The 20,527-nt window shown below is 35.0% G+C and overlaps 1 protein-coding gene across 2 annotated transcripts in view; it reads right to left on the minus strand.

Annotated features, from left to right (window-relative positions):
• LOC131156567 (protein DETOXIFICATION 45, chloroplastic) overlaps positions 1 to 19,855 on the minus strand; it is a 42,231-nt gene extending 22,376 nt beyond the window's left edge. Inside the window, exons 1-9 of one of the 2 annotated variants that reach the window (XM_058110364.1) lie at positions 19,385 to 19,855; positions 18,318 to 18,692; positions 10,286 to 10,428; positions 9,826 to 9,969; positions 9,508 to 9,683; positions 9,274 to 9,409; positions 5,158 to 5,254; positions 4,971 to 5,071; positions 2,761 to 2,924 (exon numbers count right to left, since the gene is read on the minus strand). In XM_058110364.1, the coding sequence (XP_057966347.1) occupies positions 2,761 to 2,924; positions 4,971 to 5,071; positions 5,158 to 5,254; positions 9,274 to 9,409; positions 9,508 to 9,683; positions 9,826 to 9,969; positions 10,286 to 10,428; positions 18,318 to 18,649 (1,293 nt within the window). In that variant the 5' untranslated portion in view covers positions 18,650 to 18,692; positions 19,385 to 19,855. Of the gene's footprint in view, positions 1 to 2,760; positions 2,925 to 4,970; positions 5,072 to 5,157; positions 5,255 to 9,273; positions 9,410 to 9,507; positions 9,684 to 9,825; positions 9,970 to 10,285; positions 10,429 to 18,317; positions 18,693 to 19,330 lie in introns of both variants that reach the window. The other variant, XM_058110365.1, reaches the window with a different exon arrangement.
• Between the last annotated feature and the right edge of the window lie 672 nt (positions 19,856 to 20,527).

Consider the following 20,527-nt stretch of genomic DNA (forward strand, 5'->3'; position numbering starts at 1 on the left):
TTTTCATTAGTTAATCATATTTTTTAATTTTTATTTATTCAAGGATTAAAATAAACATCCATTCAATTAGAATTTTAGTTTGTTTTGGTTTTGAAAATTTAACCAAATAAGTTGCTAGTTTTCTGTTGACCCTATGGGTCATACCCTGTTTTGATTATGACAAATACTCAGGTATTTAATGACTGCCGAGTTGATGTGCAGGTTTATCTTGGGAGTATCCTATGATGGCACTCGGAGACCCGGAGGAAAACGAAGACCCTAAAGACCCTAGATATAATTTATTTTTTGTAATTTATATTCGGGTCTGTAATATTTAAGTAGGATTGGTCTGTAATAGTAAATAGGGTCTTTGGTTTGTAATAAGCACACACATCACATGCATGATATAATACAAAAGCTCAAACCAAAAACACAACCCAAAGTGACCTTAGAATGACCTTAGGGTTTACCCTTTGGTCGACCGACACCGGACTTTTTCGGTGTTTTTAATTGGACAAAAATGACCCTAGAACACACACCATTGCACCTATGAATGTTAGGCACCTGAATAGGGTTATGTGATTCAAAACAGGACCGAAATGCACACTTGGTGCACTTTTGGTCGACCGTCCAAGGCAGTTCATTCTGCCCCAGTTGATGGAAACAGGTTTGGGTCAACAGTTGACCAAGGTCCTGGTCGACTGAACCTGTGTAGTTCAAAACCCCCCGGTCGACCGAAACCCCTTGAGGTCAACAAATTGACTATCTGGTCGACCAAGCCAAAAATGAATACCAGGTACCTAGTCGACCAAGGGTCCTTGGGAAAAATCCCAATGGTCTGGTCGACCGAACCAGCCAGTTCAAAATGGCCCGGTCGACCGAACCTCAGAGAAATGGGAAATCGCCCACTTACGGTTGACCGAGCCTTCAGTTCAAAAACCTCCTGGTCAACCAAACCATATAAACTCTGGTCGACCGAAACAGTTCTGGTCGACCGAACCTCTTGGGTTGCCCTGATTTTTACCGCAGGTGAACATTTTTAAACATGGTTAATTAGGGTTAAAATAATCTTAAACAATATTAATAATACCCTACATGTCCTAACGGCTATAATTCTTCCAATGTCTATATATAGCCCATCATTTGCTAAGATTAGCAGAAGATTAGCATACTTGATTAGGGAAAATTCTTTGAAAATTCAAAAACCTATAATACTCATTTTTTAACCTCCTACACTCATACTTACCTTCTTCGATTTCTTAAATCCTCTGTAAATTGATTGAGTGTTTATATTAATAGGTTTGCTCTCCCATTCATATTTGATTGATTTATTTTCATTGAGAGCTAAACCTAAGTATTCTTAGGAGACTTCGTTAATAAGTCTATCCTAAGAAGACTTTCATTTGATCTTCTAAGATTGCAACTTCATTGCAACATCTTGAGAAGATTGTATTTGTTTTTGGTTGCAAAACATTTTCAAAATACTTTCAAATATCTAGTGTGTTTTATCTTGGTAAATCTTTGAAGAGATATTTGTCTGTGAAAGAAAAATCTTTGTTGCAATATTCATTGATTTATATCTCTAGTTGAATACAAAGATTAAACTCTTTTTGCAAACCAAACTTATACATTGCTAGAACTTCATATATATATATATATATATATATATATATATATATATATTGTTTGGTTGATATCTTTGTTTGAGCACTTAGATTGAATACATCTTGTGATACAAAGATTGTAGTGTTCGCACTCTCACGCACTGATTACAACGATAGTAAATCTATTTGAGAGTAGACATCTTAAATCACACTGAGCTTACTTATTAAATCATATTGTAGTGTATGTGACTGAGCGTATTTGGGTACACATCTGCTTTACACGAAAGCACAATCACTGTACCGATATTATTTGATTTCAAATCTATTATATTTCCACGCACGAGCCTGAAGAGGGAGACTAGCCCTGGAATAGTCCCGGATTGGCTTAGACCCGGTTAGGAAAACTAGGTGCTCCATCCTGTTAAAGCGTTTAGGTTGAGGTCAGCTCCACTAATTGACCTGGTTAAGGTTGAGATCAGCCCTGTGCTAATTGATCTGATTGTATCCACCCTTAAGTGAGCTATTAGTGGAATCCTCGGGCTTGCAAGCTAGAGGCGGGGACGTAGGCATAGTTGGCCGAACCCCAATAACATATCGTGTGTTTGTTTATATTTTTACACTTTATATTTACTGCACATGTATATCATGGTGTGAATTATGCGCATGATTTAAATTTCCGCATATATATTTATTGGCGCATTTGGAACTGCATAGAAAGACCCTAAGTTGTATTATACAGCTATCTCATTTTACCTAGGAGATAAAAGTTTAAAATTCCAATTCACCCCCCCCCCCTCTTGGGAATACACCAATTCTAACATTTTCGATTTTAAGTTTCTATTTGTGGTTTTCATTTTCGTTTCTGGTTTCCATAATTTTTTATAGTGATACCAAACAGGCCCATAATTCCTTCCATCAACAGATGGAATCTACTTCAAAGCTTCTAAGCTAGTTATTATTTCGAAATTTTTTAGCTTACATTTCAGACCCTGATAACAATCTGTATTTTTCTGATTCCAGTCAGGCAGTCACATCCAGCCCCACAGCCACCAAAAAATTTAAATAAAAAAAAAATTCTAAATTCCAGATGGATTAACCGAAAAAATAAAAAGGGAGAGAATAAAAATGAGTTATGATTATAATTCAATAGATGGTTCAAGTAGAGGGATTTTTATACCTGACCAGATGCAGCCAGTGCATCTGTAATGAGAGATACAGCCAGCCACACTTGCAAACATATCTGATGAGCAGCCATAGCAACTGGGCCCTGACGAGCAGCCATTGACGTCCCTAGTGTCATAGTAACAAGGACAGCAAGAGTTCTACCAAGAAGAAAACCACCTAAAGAAACACAAATATTTACAAGAAGCAAATATGCCCAGACTCTCAATAAAACAGGATAAAGAATCACTATATGCAGCTGAGTAAAGAACGAAGTTTGACATCAAATGTGTAATGAACAGATCCACTCATCTCCCCAAGAGGCCTTCACTGCCATTTTCCTTTTTGATAGAAAAAAGAAGATTTAGCCCCCGTGTGGGAGCACTTAAAAAAAGTGCTTATAGCACTTATCACTTAAAATAAACACTTTTAAAAAAAAGTGGTGTTTGGCTCGTACTACAACAAATACTTATTGCAAAAAGTGCTTTTCTAAAATCCCTTTTTTGAGAACTTTTTCACTGAATTTTGAGAAGCAATCTATGATAGTTTTTTTGCCACTTATAAGCGGCATTGTTCACAGGCGAGGTCAATTTTGTAAATATAAGAAAATTTAATAGCTATTTTATAATTTTAAAAACACATTAGAAGATAATCATAAACTATTTTATTATGTATTATAATATATTAATTATTAAAGAAACATAATTCTATGGAATGAAGAAGAAAAACCATATATTAACTTGAAATAATATTAAAAACTAAAAATATTAATTTAATTAATAATATTATTTCAATATAAATTAATATGATAAATCATATGTTATAAATATAAATTAAGAACAAGATTATAGTTAATAAAAAATAATATTATTTCAATTTTAATCAATAAAAATATTTAAATATTAATTAAAAATAATAGTTAACATAATTATTAATTAAAAACTAACCATATATTATTTTACTATGCATTATAGCCTATTAATTATTCATAAAATATAATTAAATTCTGTAATGAATAAAAAAATCATATATAAATTTAAATTAACATTAAATAAATTAATTTTTTAATTTAGTTATCAATACTATTTTTAACATAACTTAATGTGATAATCTACGTTATAAATATACATTAAATAAGATTATTGTTAATTAATATATAAGAATATTATATCATTTTAGTTGATAGAAAATACTTAAAATTTAAATAGAAAATTAATATTATTATCAACTAAATTTAGCAATAAAAATATTATTATTTTTATTTAAAATATATTTAAAAATAACTATATATTATTTTACCGTGCATTATGGCATATTAGTTATTATAATTCAATTTTGGATTGAAGAAGAATTATTTATTAATTTAAATTAACATTAAATAAATTAAAATTTTGCATTTAATTAATAATATTATTTTTATCATAATTTAATATGAGTAATACGTTATAAATAAACATTAATAACAAGATTATTGTTAATTAAAAAAAATAATCTTATATTACTTTTTTAATAGAAAATATTTAAATTTTAATCATAAATAATTAAAATAATTATTAATGAAATTGTTAATTTAAAAATATTTACAATATTTTTAAAAATAATCATATAGTACTCTATAATAAAAGTAAGTATTCAAATACCACTTATTTTAATCACAACCAAACACAACTTATAACTTTCAGCACTTTTCTAGTTCAGCATTATCAGCACTAATTAAATTCAGCACTTCTTCTGAAAAGCACTTCTGCATAAGTGGCTCCAAACGAACCTTTATTGATACAGAAAAGAAAGGGTCCCAAACACAGGACAAGATATCCTCTAGAAAAAAAGAAAAAAATATATACATAAAAGCAATTCTTGCAAACCACTTGGAGAAAGACCGCAGAGAACTTAAAGAAGAAGCCAAAAATGACACAAAGAAAACGATTCTATCCCACAAGAAGTACTAGAATTGGCAGCCCTGGCAAAAATTATAAATCTATTAAATTATTCTTTGTATATGAGGACCTTAAAATTATATGACATCCCCCACCCACCCCCTAAGAACACAAAGGAAAAAGAAAAAGATAGCAGTAATTTCAACTACAAGCCTCCCCCTCCCCCAAAAATAAATAAATAAATGTCTGGTTCTGATACTGCTGGTAGGTTCCAAAATTAGCAATCTAAACCGTCAAGCACATGGTACAGCTGTTCTCAAGCACACATGTGTTTGATGGTAGCACTAACCAGATTTTATGTAGCCGCCAAATTGCAGCTCTGCCATCTTTGGAGGCAATAATACAGCTCTTTTATTAAGGTACCATATCATCAAAAAGGTGACCACGTATCTGAAACATTAAATTGCTCTGGCTGAGTCATTAACAAGTAAAACAAAAAAGAGAGAAGGAAGAAAACCAATGCAGAATGAACATACTGAGACACAACAGTAGAAATGGCTGCTCCAGTTACACCAAATTGAAAATAATACATAAGTATGGGAAACAGGAGGGCAGCTGCAAAATTTCCCACCCCTGCATATAGCACAACTTATTCAATTAGTAGGAAGAAAGTACACATGGTGAAGAAAATTGGGCACAGATTAAGACATAAAACAATTGTAAGATTATTAAAGAAGAAGAAAATAAAACTTCAGAAAAATGTTGACTAAAAGAAATTTCACCAATAATACAGCAATGGAAGGATAAAAAAAAAAACTGTATGTGTTAAGCATCCACCTCTTGGATGTTCCGAGAAATGATTACTCAATACTATCAACTTGTATCATTTCTTTATAGACACTTAACTTTCTAAATGAAAAAATACACGTGTGCTGGATTCCTGGGTATAATACTAGGACAAGCTCTCTTTCCTCTCTGCATAAGTATATATGCCCTCATAAGCTCTAAATACAATGGGCACTAATTTCAACACCCAAAATAAACATCCTCAAATAAAGCAATTTATGGGAAAGTAAATGTGGGGAAAAAAGAAAAAGGACAGATCCAAATTTTAATGGGGAAAAAAGAATTTAAATTTTCAGTGTAACCAAATCTTTGCTCTTCAAGACCATGTTAAAAATGACATGAGTTAGGAGGTATGCATCAACACTTTCATTCTATGCCTACTTGTCTGAAACAGAATGAAAATTCAGTAACATTGGTGCATATAAATGTCTGAAGGGACACATCAAAAAATTGAGGAGCCATTTAAAATGGTTCGAAGTAGACTTTTTTATATTGTCTCATTTCAAGTCAATATTCTTTGTTTCAAACTCAACTTATTTCTTCAAAAGATTTTATTATGGTGTGTGTAAACATACATACATAAATATATCTATATATATATATGGTGCTAGCTTCTCTGCCCAACACCTATATTTCCTTCTACCAAATATTTTTTAGGGTGGAGACTTTTTTGGACTTTCCAGCAGAGCAGGCAAAAATGCTGGAACATTAGAATATTAACTGGTATAACATGAAACCCCAATTGGAATTATTTGCTGAACATGAAAAATGTATCAATTGGGGCTTAATGATGTACATATTGATCTTTACAAATGCAATTAAAATCACCTGATTTGCAAATAATTCTAAAAGGTAAACACCCCCCCCCCCCACCCCTTTTTCTTTTCAAAAAATGACAAATAACTTTGATGAATGCAAACAGTTCCAGCATCCCAAGTTGAGGGAGTCAGAAAAAAATCAATATTTAAACACAGACACAAGAATTCCACCCACCTAATAAAGAAATCAACAACTTACAATTATATCCCAAACTCTATAGTCAAAATATCCTTGTTTTAAGATAATCAAAGAATTATCTTAAGAAAGAAAAAAGAAGAATGAGACATCCTCCATTAAAAAAGAAATAAAACACAATAAAAGAACCAAAACAGAAGCACAGGAGAACTAATGAAGAGGTTCCCTAGACTTTCTTTGTAAGTCAATCAAATATATCCCTCTAAAAAATCCAGTTATAAAAACCCAAATTGATGCCAGGAACATCTCCATCGCCCAACACATACCTGGTCAACAGAGAGAGCAGAACTCTTAAAATTCTAGAATTGAGCTTCAACCAAATGCACCAAATCTTTGCAAACATAACGCTTCCCTATGGCACCTTCCTCTCTTTCCCTTTTATCAAAACCCCTAAAAGAGCTAACACACTTGTTAAAGCTCGATATACATTGTTGGCCCACAACGTAATAGCTTAAGCTTTTAGGTAAAGTGGTATCTCTAACATGGTATCAGAACTGGTTAACAGGAGGTCCTGGGTTCTAATCTTGCTGCTCGGGTTTATTGTGTGAGTTTAAAAATTTATTCCGTTCCCTATCATGGGTGTTATTTATCGTGTGTTTATCTCTCCACATGCAATCGGGCTGCACATGCGGGGGAGTGTTAAAGCTTGATATACATTTTTGGCCCACAACCTAACAACTTAAGCTTTTAGGTAAAGCGGTACTCTTAACAACACTCTTCAAAGGAGGAGGAAAAATCCATTGCTACACAAAACACCAAATAACTTGTCCTAGACATCCCATGGAAAAGAACAATTGTAAAAATAAATGGACAGCAGTCTTGCCACTCTAATAGCAGAGTAAACGTGTGCATCGGGAGATAAATATTTATTTGGGATTCTCCTCTGAAAAGATATATCTCTTTTATTAATGCTTTTTCATAAACCCAATCATCAGAAAGCTCTCCTCTGAAGAAGATCATTAGTATGATTTGTTTCATGGGCTGCAGTCTATGTTAAAGCATTGATTTTGGAGGGAGTCTTAGTACAGTGAAAATATCATTGCAAACAGAAAATTCACCTCAAGTTTTGGATGAAGAGATTTGATGAACCAAGCATTTGTTCTGGGGGCTTCACAATGGCAATTGATATATTTTAATTATATTGCCACGATAAAACTTGTCAGACAGCTCAGATGATGATTTTGACGATGAACTTGTTCTGCTGTTCAACGATAAAAATATGATTTTCTTTTCTTTTCTTTTCTTTTCTTTTTTTTTTTTGGATAACATTTCTTTCACAGGCACCAACAGGATTCCAACCTAAGTACGAAAGATGAAAAATCAAGAAAATGGTGAGAGGTTCAAAAAATAAAAAATAAAAACGGCATCTATTTTTAGACTGTAATGTCCATCAAATCAAGAAGATAAAGACTTAAGCCACCTATCTTTGAGAGTTCAAGTGTTGTCTTAACTCTTCCAAAAACTCTTCCATTCATTTCCCTACCCACAACCCAGACAAAAAGTGAGAGGGATCAGAGACAAGGCCCTTTCCCAGTATTTATGCCTCTCAAGCCCATAGCTCCTCCCAACAGACCCAGCCACAGCCCATGGGATGCCAAAAAGAGAAAGGCCAACTCCCACAAATTTCAGGTCCATGGGCAACACGTTTAAATGTGATTCACTGTTTCCACTACCCTTCTGCAAATAAAACATCTGTTCACCAGAATTTTCCCTTCTTTTAAAGTTTATATCAATCGTCAAAATATTGCCCGAGTTGCTTTTCAAGCAAAGAAAGCCACTTTGGATGGGGCATTTTCTTCCAAATAGCTTTAATATTTCCTTCAACAAGATTTCCTTCTCCTAAATTTTTAAAGTAGAATTTGATCAAAAAGATTACCAACTTCCAAATTGGTCTGTCTTGACTGTCTAAATCAACCACCATTCCATACACCACCATCAAGGCATGAGTTACCAAAGCATATCATCATTACAGACCGGAAAGAAGACATTCAGATATTGGATCTTCAAGAAGTAATCTCCACACTAAAGATCATTCCAGAAAAGAATGTTGCCACCATTCCCCACATCAAAATGAAATAAAGCAGAGAAGCCACTCCATCCTTTCTTATCCACCTCCAAACCATGACTCTGTATGGTTTTCTTTTACCCTTGGATGTCCACCCATTGTAATCAGAGTCAGACATGGCAAAAATGACTCAAACTCCACAATTGATCACTTCAAATCACTAATCTACAGAGCCAATTCCCAAGAAGAGCCTCATTAAACAAAGAAATGTATTTGATGACTAAAACTCCCACTTGGATTGATTGCTTAACCACCCTTTTACCAAGTTTCTATTTAAATTCTTCACACACATTAGTCAATAAGGAATTTTTTTTTTAATGTCTTCTAGTCTCTTGGCAATGAACATAGGGATCGGAAGGAGAGATATGTAGCAAACAGGCAGACTAGAGTAGGTAGTCTCTATGGGAGCCATCACTCCATGATGATGATATGATATATTTTTAATCATAAATTTTTTAATCATAAAAATGAGAAACCATCCCAATGCTGTGTTCAATAAGTTATATAAAGCTCTGAAATCAGCAAGTCAAAAACAAAAGCAAGCTTTAACAAACTTGTAAAGTGCTTGGTTTATCATGCTATAATGCATAAATTTTTTTACTCATAACAATCTCATATAATATTATCCCCATTTCTCATTCTCATACAGTTAATAAAAGATGTAAATGTAATTAGAGGATCCCATACTAATCACTCTATACCTTAGAACAGTAAACCAAAAACTTGCCTAGACATAATACAGGAGTCTTTGTATCCTTAAAACCACGGAAGATGCCTTGAAGAGCCAAAGAAACTACCACAGCAGGAGCACCAAGGGCTCTGAGTGAAAGAAATTGTTGTGCTGGGGTACGCATGGATGAAGCCTGATTTTAAATGGAAAAAAAAAAAATTAGGAACAGACCTCCCTGACACACAGAATATCAACTAATATCATATGTCAATTAATACATGTTAAACTTACCAACGACACACCCATCAAGTTAAGAAACATTCCAGATCCCAAATACAATGCTAAAGCCTCAAATAAGCCAATCCCAACTGCTAAGAGTAAAGCAGTAGATACAGATGGTAGTTGCATTCTTTCGTCCATTCCATCAAAAGGTTTACCATTGGGACTTTCTTCTTGACAAACATGTTCTGTAAACCATCAGCTCAAATTTAGATGTGAAAGTGAAAATCTTGAACCAACTCTAGTCTTAGTTTGTATCATTAACTGAGAATCAATAGCATTTAAAACAGTCACATAGGACCGAGTGACAACATCAGTTTTTTACTTCACCTGAGAGAGAATCTTTAGTCGCATTCTTTGAAATGTCTTCAGCCACAAATGAAGTAGCAACACTAAGGAGAGGGATATTGAATAACTTTGATACTATGTTAAAGATTGAAACAGAAACACCGGCTGAAGCCAACTCTACAGGGCCTACAGACAAAATGAAAAATGTAGAGCTCCATAAGTAACGAAGATATTAAAAATATCAGTGGTACTATCAATAGTTGGGGTGCTAATAGTAGCATGCACAAACTCAATCAGTTAATCAAGATCAAATTCTGAAGAATCTTGATCGAAAATATTTTCGATATCTTGGCCAACCTCATAGACAAAACATATCTACAAATGGGAGTCAACAGGAACTCTATTCCAAACAGAAAAAATATAACCAGGGAAAGGAAAAGGAAAGGAAAATTAAACAAGTTGTATTCCTTGTTTATCAAAAATATCAAAGAGCAGACCATACCCAATCTACCAATATATGCTGTCTCCATTAATTGTGCCAAGGGCTCAATAGCTTGCCCAGCAATTGCAGGCAGGGAAAGCATTAAAAGTTCATGTTTGACACCCCAAGAATGTGATGGACCACTAGAAGTTCCCGTCAACTCACTGCAAAAAAAAAATTCAGAAGGTCTTATACTGAAAACAAAGATGGCAATTATAATAATCTGGCCATAACAAATCTCAAGTGATAAGTAAAACCCAGCTGAAGGCTTACCAAACTTACAACAAACATGTGCCTATGCATACATACACACAGCAATGTCTTTTTTTCTTTGTTGACCCCATAGAACTGAGAAACATCTACCCTTTTTGTCAAATCGGAAGTTCAGAACTCATTTCCATGTCCTCAAACAAAAGCACTCATGAAACTCAACTTGAAGCACAAGAACATAGCACATAATAGGGTAAAAGACACTGATCTCCCTTAAGGTTTCACAAAAAACATTGAGCTTCCGTAAAGTTTCAAAAACTCTATGGAGACCTCCCTTGAGCTTTTGTAAATCCCATGGACTTCCCAAGATTTGATTTTGGGCACTTACATCCCCTCCCTGGACTTAATAGTAAATCAGGGAGGTGGTATGAGCGTCCCAAAATCAAATGTTGAGACTTGCCTTTCGGTCAGCCTCAACTGCTTCAAGGGACTTCTTGTTAGTGGATAGATTTTTTCACCTTGAGACTGAGAGGCATGGTCCAAGGGAAGGAGATGTGCTCCTGTCTTGTAGTTCAATACACTACTCTAAGGTCAGTTGCCTATACAGCATCTTGAATTTATAGTAAAGTTAACTTTGGTTATAGCTACACCCTCTCTAGACAAACGATTTGGTTCAAGCCACTCCAGTAATGGTCCTGTAGCACTCTGCCTTGATAATCACATGGGCACCTGGAAGACTTTCGGGAAACTTTGCATCTTTCTGCAAAATCTTAAGGGACGTCTGCATCTTTTTCGCTGAGCCTCAATGGACGTCCATAGAATTTTTTATACCTAGGGGACGTCTGCATCTTTTTATCAAACCTCATGTAAGGTGGGTGTTCTACATCTTTTTGTCAAACCTCATAGAAGAACAATGTATTTTTCCCTAGCATAAATAAATTGTAAGGTTTATTTAGTATTTCATACATTATTGTAAGGTGTGGTGTGTAGAGTTGTAATAGAGAGGAGTTAGTAAGGGTATTATGGTCACTAGAATGTATTTGATTTGTATTATAAATAGAGGGAGAGACCAATCTTCAAGTTAGGTCATTCATTGAAGAATAAATTTCAACATGGTATCAAAGCATGATCCAACCTTATCATGCTCATTCGTCGCCAGAAAACAGCTTCCCGTCACTGCCCTTCTTAGATCCACCACCATCCTTCATTATTTCACAAAACCAACCATATAGCCTAAAACAGAATCCTCCGAAACCTAACCATGCAAAACCCCAACACTAGAAAGTGCCTCACGCGGCCCCACGCTCCAGCAAACTGCCAACAGTACCGACCCCATGCTCTGGCGCATGAGAGAGATTCTGGCCACCTTTTCTGACTTTTTTCCTCCACGATGATCAGATTCCTTCCCTAGACCATATTATCAAGCTGTTGTGCATGTTTTTTGCTCAAATATCCAACCTTTTTCGACCATGCTGTCATGGTAATCGGTTAATTGTTGATCAGTATTCATAAAGGCTCTTATGTGAGTTCTTAAAGCAATGGCAGCGTTCGTTAGTTGAGTTGTGAGGCTGTGGCAGTATATATTAGTTGGTAAGTGGTTCACCTCGTCCGTGGTTGTTTTGGTGCTTCACATCATTTGTGGTTGTCCTGATCAGTTTTGATTATTCTCCTTGTTTGATATTTGGTGTGGCTTCTGATTTGTGAGTGTTGGGATGGAGTCTTTGAATCCCAAAAACATGTTTCCTTCATTTTTGCCAAAGATAACAACTCAAAAGTTGGACGGAAAGAATTAAGTTCAATGGTCTAAGTCTAAGACTATTCGGGTTTATATAGCAGGATTAAGAAAATCTAACCACTTGGTCCAATTTGATCCTTGTGATGAGAAGAGAAAAGAAGCGTGGATTCAGGAAGATGCCTTGATTGTTTCCCTCCTATGGAATTCAATGTAGTTCCAAATTTTACGAATATGCATGCATCTAGACATATGCAAGGAGATTTGGGATTATGTCAAGCTTCCATACTCTAGTAACATTACACATAAGTATAATTTATCCCAATAGTACTTTCAGTTACACAACGAGACAAGAGTATTGCAGATTATTTTGGAGAGATGAAACAAATTCATGAGGAGCTAAACATCGTGCAACGTATAACCATCAGCATTCATGAGATACAGAAGCAAAGGGAGCAGATGACAATTCTTTGGTTTCTAGCTAGCTTGAGACCCAAGTTTGAGGCAGTCTGGTCCCAGATGCTTAGTAGTGCAGAGTTGCCATCATTCGCCAATGCTTATTCACATCATTTGCGCTTCCTCTATCACACATTCTCCTGCTCTTGCATCTGGCTCTAAGAGAACAGCCTTTGCCACACAGGGTGATTCTAGTTCTCTACCAAACAACCACAAAAGTTATCTAGGTGGTTCAAGCGACCGTGGTGGTAAAGACGGACGAGGTAGAGGAACTCCTTGCAAGTGCAATCATTGTGGATGAGATAATCATACAATTGAGCAGTGTTGGGATCTCCATGGGAGATCTTCACGTGTTGTCAATGTAGCCACCACCAACTCCACACCTTTGGAGCCAGCCAGTGTAGCCACCACCGACTTCACACCATTGTGGCCAAGTGGTGGGCAACCTTTGATATCTATGTCAGAGGAAGAGGATTCCAAGTTCCAGTAGTATCAAGCATCACAACAAGCTTCTCTTCACATTGCATCTCTTGTCCAAACAGGTAATCCCACAACATGCCTGTCATCTAGTACCTCTCATCCTAGTCCTTGGATTATATACTCAGCTACCACTGATCATATCATAGGTATACCTAATTTCTTCTCTACTCTTCAGTATCCTGCAAATTTACCTTGTGTTACTCTTGCTAATGGATCCACCACTGCCATCATGGGAACAGGGACTGTAAATCACACTTCTTCTATTTCTCTTCCTTCAGTTTTGTATATTCCCAAGTATTCTTTCAATACTATGTCCGTTAGCAAGATTACTAAATTCATGAATTGTTCAATAATATTCTTCCTTGAACCTGTGGTTATTCAAAATTTGAAGACAAGAAAGACGATTGGCAGAGGGCATGAAGCTAGTGTACTTTATCACTTTGAGCCGCTACTCCTTCTACCCCCTGCACTGCTGCTGCCACACCCCTCCAAATTCATTATCACCTTGGTCATCCTTCATTGGAAAAGTTGAAACGTCTAGTTCCTGATTTGGGTTATGTGTCTAGTCTTGATTGTGAGTCTTGTCAGTTCGGAAAGCATCCTCATGTCCCTTTTGCTTCCTGAGTCAATAAACAGGCTACAAGCCCTTTCATGTTAGTCCATTCTGATGTTTGGGGTCTTAGTAGAGTTGGGTCCAAGTTGGTTTTCCAGTACTTTGTAACCTTTGTGGATGATTATTCAAGGATGACTTGGCTATATTTAATAAAAGATCGTTTTGAGTTATTTCATATGTGCCTTTTGTTTTGAAATAAAGGCTCATTTTAGTTTATCAATTTGAATACTTCAGAGTTATAATGCTAAATAGTATTTCAGTACAATTCACTACTTATATGACTCTATTTGGTATTGTTCACCAATCATCTTATGCCCACACTCCTCAAAAAAAAGGGCCCGCAAAGAGGAAAAATAGGCATATCCTTGAAATCGCTCGCTCCTTACTTTATCAAAAGCATGTACCCAAAGTGTTGTGGAGATATGTTGTACTTATTGCTTGCCATCTGATCAATAGGATGCTATCCTTTGTTCTTAGTGGTAAAATTCCTTATTCCATTCTCTTTCCTAATTCACCTTTATTTTCCCTGCCTCATATATTTGGGTGTGTGTCATTTGTTCATCAACTAACTCTTGAGGTGGATAAGTTAAATACTCATGCTATAAAATGCGTCTTTTTGGGCTACTCATATACTCAAAGAAGGATATCGTTGTTATAGTCCTATGCTACATTGCTTCTTTGTTTTTTCAAATGTTACCTTCTTTGAGTCTACACTTTACTATGGCCAGTCCTTGAGTGCTTCTGATGCTTCTGATCTCAATTAAGTCTCTTCTTCTACCTAATCTTTCAAATTTTAGTTAGATGTCCTTGCTCAATCAACCACCTGTGTCTCCATGTAGTTTGAGCCTTCCTCATCGTCTCGATGTCCTAATTTCCAGGTGTATTCACGGCATTGGCTCCAAGGAAGAGAGTCTCCTCTAGAAGCCTTTGGTTTCCTTGTCCGGTGATCATATTTCCCATGATGTTGATTTTCCAATTGCTGTCTGGAAAAGTATACGCATATATACCCAACATCCCATTTCCAACTATGTTTGCTATGACTTCTTATCACCTTCCTATTATTGTTTTGTTACTACTCTATCATCTACTACCTTTCCTAAATTTGTTTCAAAAGCCTTAGCCCACTTTGAGTGGAGGAATGCCATGGTTAAAGAGATGAATGCTTTGCAAGACAATGGTACTAGAGACTTGGTATGTCTTCCTCCTAACAAGTTTGTGGTTGGTTGTCGCTAGGTATACATAGGGAAAGTCAACCCTGATTGTTTTTATGGCTCATCTAAAGGCACGTCTGTTTCTATGGGATATATTAAGGTGTATGGTTTGGATTATTCTGACACTTTTTCTCTAGTTGCCAAACTTACATCAATATGTCTGTTCATCTCCTTGGCTACCACTTCTCACTGGCCTCTGCATCAGTTAGATGTGAAAAATGTCTTCTTTCATAGTGATCTTGAGGAGGAGGTCTACATGGAACATCCACCTAGGTTTGTTGCTCAGGGAGAGTCAAGCTTAGTGTGTCAACTCAAGAAGGCACTATATGGTTTAAAACACTCTCCCAGAGCATGGTTTGGTCGATTTAGTGTTGTAGTACTTGATTTTGGTCTTCAATAGTGTGCAGTGGATCACTCTTTGTTTTATCGTCATACTTCATTAGGTAGGATCCTCCTTGTTGTGTAAGTGGATGATATTATTATTACAGGTGATGATGACAAAGGTATTCAGAGTCTCAAACTTTTTCTAGTTTCAAACCAAAGATTTTGGATCGTTGAAATACTTCTTAAGTATAGAAGCATCTAGATCTCGTATAGGAATTGTTTTGTCATTGAGGAAGTATGTTCTTGATCTGTTGGATGAAACTTGATTATTGGGATCCAAACTGGTTAATACACTCATGGATCCTAACAGTAAGTTAGTATCAGATATGGGTGATTTGTTGCCTAATCCTGGACGAAAGCGAAAACTTGTTGTAAATTTGAATTATCTCACAATCACTCAGTCGGACATATCTTTTGCAACAAGTCTAGTGAGTCAATTTCTAGATTCTGCAAGGACAAGTCTCTAGGAAGCAGTAATTCATATCTTGAGATATCTCAAAGGTGCACCTTGGAGAGGTTTTTTATATCAAGATCAAGGTCACACTTATATTCAAGGATATATAGATGTAAATTGGGCTAGATCACCTTCCGATCAAAGATCCACAATTGGGTACTATATCTTGGTTGATGGCAATTTGGTTTCTTGGAAATGTAAGAAACAAACTGTGTTAGTCAAGTCAATGTTGAATCAGAGTCTAGAGTTATGGCTCACACTACTTGTGAACTTATTTGGTTAAAGAACATGTTAGAAAAATTGGGTTTTCCACATTCTCAGCCAAGCTGATGTGTGATAATCAAGCCACTCTTCATATTGCCTTCAACCCAGTCTTTCAAGAGCAAACAAAACACATTGAAGTTGATTGCCATTTTTGTTCAAGAGAAACTTGAGCAGAAGCTCATTACTACCACTTATGTGAAGTCTGATATGCAGCTTGCTGATTTGCTTACCAAAGCTTTGGGGGGTGCTCGTGTTTAATTTATTTATAACAAGCTAGGAGCATGTGAGACTTATGCTCCAACTTGAGGGGGAGTTTTAAAGGTTGTTTTAGTCTTTTAGTATTATTACTAAGTTTGTTAGTATGTTAATTAGTGACAGTTAGTAAGGATATAATGGTCATTAAAATGTATTTGATTTGTATTATAAATAGAGGGAGAGACCTATCTTCATGTTAAGTCATTCTTTTAATCAAACTCTCAACAATAATATTTTATCAAGCAACAACTACAACACACTAAAACTAATTCAGGTGTACGCCAGAACTGAATGCTAGGCCTCTGATCACAAATCAATCTTTTAGGCTTGGCATCATATCAAAAGTTAAATGCTTCTAGTTCTAGGGCAAATTGCTTCTCCCCTTCTACATATTATCTAGTGCATAATGTTTGAAGAGCTTATGAGTGAACTTGGGCTTGCTCTTAGCCTCAAACAAATATGCAATCTACCCTATAGACGTCCCTTAACCAAAAAAGCTCTCCTAGTTCACAAACTAGAATTGCATATGCAAAAGTAGCAAATTGAGTAGCTATCCAGAGCCATTGGAATTGTTACAAGCAATGCTACAGTAGAAATAAATAGCAATGCTTCCCCTCATCATCTCTTACAAAGTTGTGCATGTACTACTAACAAGGATGTCTTTGTGGATTACAAATGGCAAAGAGTGTATAAGTAGCCATATCAAGTTCAAGGAAAAAAAGGAAGAAAAGGGGGAGGCCTGGCGAAAACTGGAAAGAGAGTGCATAACTCTTCTTTTACAATTTATTATGTTATTTAAATTGAAAAACAAGATTTATTAATTGGAAATAAAATATATATACGCATATATATAAGGGCAATGCATCCTCCAAAAACAAAGGGAAAAAAATTACAAAAAATAAGAGCCCCCAATCCTATTGCAAGTCACTCAAAGAGATACTCCCAGAGACACCTAAAGAAGAAACCCAAAAAGAAGCTAAGGAAACAACTTTATCTGAAAGCAAAGCCACAGAGGAATCTGATCCCTAAAAATGTCAACATTCCATTCCACCAACAACACCTAAAGAATAGCAAACTGCACACATTGCCATAAGGCTTTTTCCTTCTTTTTTTTTAAAAGGAGAAGAATATCCATCCTAGGGGAAGAAGAACATGCAAAAGGGAGGACAAGGCATCCTCCAAAGAGAAACAAAAACCAAAACTAAACCATAAAAAAAAAAAAAAAGGAGAGGAGGTGCTCTAAAGAGAAAGAGAAAGAGAGGGAAAGAGATTACATCAAAGCAGTCCTACAATCATACCACAAATCCCCTGAAGAAATACCACTAAAGCATCAAAAGAAAATGCCCAAAAAGAGGCTAGAAACACTACCTTATCTGAAAGGAAAAAACGATTTAGGAATGTATTTATCCAGAAAAAACCTCTTGTTTATCCACAATACCCAAAGAAATGCAAAAGTAGCACATCTCCATAAAAATCTTCTTCTTCTTTTCCCCTTTTCCAAACCCATAAAACTCATTCCTCATATTCACATATTATGAAATATGAACACACCCACATCTTGTAAAAATGCCAAACAAATTACTCTAAAGCAGCTTTTTCCTTCTTATTCCCATCAAAACTCTTCCTTTTAATATCGGTATGCTCATTTTAATTTAGTTAGGAAAAAGGCTTATAACTGCTTTTCAAGGGGAAATATAATGCTTTCGGTGAGAAACAAGTAGACTTCATAACACCGACTAGTAGTTAGGCTAATGTTTCTTCCTTGTGTCTAAGCACATTGAAGGTTTGAAGCAATGTAAATGAATTACCAGAATAAAGCAAATAATTAAAATATTGAGGACAACATCAGAGTCTCTGAAATGAAATGCAAAAATAGACTCTAACACAAAATGTTCCACTAATACATGTTAGAAAACACAAGCGAAAAATAAGAACACATTCAGAAGTACTATGCAAGCATGAATTAAAACAAGATGTCGGGTTTTGGGTCTTACACATTTCCCTCCCTGAAACCACTGGACTCTTGCACTTCCTCCAAAGCAAATCTCTCATCCACATCAGAAGCACCCACACCATGGTTTGTATTTGATTGATATTTCAACACTGGAATGGGCTTTCTGTGATTCTTCACCAGTGGATAGCAATGAGTAACGACATCTCTATATCTTAGTTCTTTCCTATCAATTAGCAAACTTGAATTACTGGCTTCACTGGACTGTCCCAAGCACAACGACCAAGCTCTCCTCTTTATTGAGTTCCATTCACTAGCTTTACTAGTCAGTCCACTAGACAGACCACAACCAGCAGCAAGTTGTGCAATCGTCATCTTTAGGGAATTACTTTTGCTTCTTCAGACCAAATTGCAATGACTACAAATATGCCAAGAACATGCATGTCAAAATGCAAATAATTAGCATTTAGGTGTTGAAAATCATTTTATTCACCCATCTTAATTGTTAGTACAAAATATATATATATAATGGATTGTTGAATCACTACAATTATGCAAAGAACATCATGTCAAAATGCAAAAATTCAATTAGGTGCTGAAAATCGGTTTACTCGCCCATCTTAATTGTTAGTAATAAAAAAAACACAAAACATAATGTTGAATCCAAAATTAATGTGCATGTCTATTCAATTTACGCTCCCTTTGGATCAAGTACTATGTCTGGAAAAACAAAAGAAGAAGAAAATAAAAGATAAATTGAATTTTGTATAATAAAATATCCCTAATTCAAATTCTATTGAAATAATTATTAAAGAAATGCAATTGTAAATTAATAAAAATCAATGGTTAATGACCTAAAAAATCCACTAATTTACCATATGTTTTATTTTCTTTATCGTTTATCTTGAAAATAAAACAAAAGGAGGATTCCTTCATATTTTCATTTTTATTTTCCAAGTTTCAAACGAAGCTTCGAAGGGGATAAAAGTATCAAAACTCAACAGAGAAGTGTTCTTCAATGAAATTAACGAAACCAATTCAGCAACATTAACATACAATTGAGGAAGACGAAGGTATGGGGCAATTGAAATGCCTTCGAAAACAACAGACCTGCTTCGATATCAAGAACGTAGAGGAAACCACCCCCGTTTCAACAGATTACAGGTTCTCGAATAACCTGCCCGGAAGAAGAAGGAAGGGAAGAAATATTCCAGGAAACTGATGGTTCTATTCTGACGGTTGCGTTTACAGTGAAGCTCGGGGAAATGGGCATCCAAAGAAAGTAGAAAGGAGAGCACGGTTCGGAACGAAGTTGGAAGACGAGTAACGAAAAATACAGAGGACGGGACAGAACAAAGGTTGAATTGGGGTAGAGCTTAGGCTCAGTATGGCATATTGATGGTATAAGATGAACAAAACAAGGAAAGAATGAGGATCAAGAACTCCATGGACGGGTGGAAGAGCTCGAGAGCAGCGAACAGAGTCTGGCTCTGTCTCACCCGCTGGGTTCGTCACTTCGTCCTGCCTGCCACTTCCACACGCACACAGCTTCGCATTTGTTTTTGTGGAAACAAACTTCTGCCACCCCAATTATAAATATTTATAAACAAATGACAATTTTAATTATAAATAAGCCGTGGTCTGTATGACGGCCAAAAATTAGATAAACGAACATAAAAAATTAGAAATAAAAATTAAAATTAGAAAATAGTAATTTATTTTATTAATATTTATAAAATTAAAATTAGAAAATAGTAATTTATTTTAATTTGAAAAAATACACATTTTCATGTTAAATCAAAATATTACAAATAATACACATTTAAAAAGTCATTATAATAAAAAAAATTATCATAATTATTTTACCTAATTGCTCAACTTTCAAACTTTTACTTTACAACAAAAATTTTATTAGACATGACAATTGAAAAATAATAAAAGTATTTTGTCATTAGTTTCATTATTATTTTTTAAAATTTATATATATATTTATTTTAATTATATTTAAATTCATATGATAAATTAATTTTAATTTAAATTTAAAAGCGTATAAAATAAATAATTTAATCTCAAAAATGATTTCTAGATATTAAAATTTATGGCAATAAGTTGTCAAAATAACTAAAAATTATAAAATCTAGTTTTCATTTTTTTGGCAAACAGTTGGAAACTGACAATGAAAATAAAAAACTAACAATAAAAACAAACACGTTTTTATAATGTATTTTTTCATTGAAAAGAAGTAGAAAGAGA

The sequence above is a fragment of the Malania oleifera genome, chromosome 5 (genome assembly GCF_029873635.1).
Source record: "Malania oleifera isolate guangnan ecotype guangnan chromosome 5, ASM2987363v1, whole genome shotgun sequence".
Taxonomy (NCBI): domain Eukaryota; kingdom Viridiplantae; phylum Streptophyta; class Magnoliopsida; order Santalales; family Ximeniaceae; genus Malania; species Malania oleifera.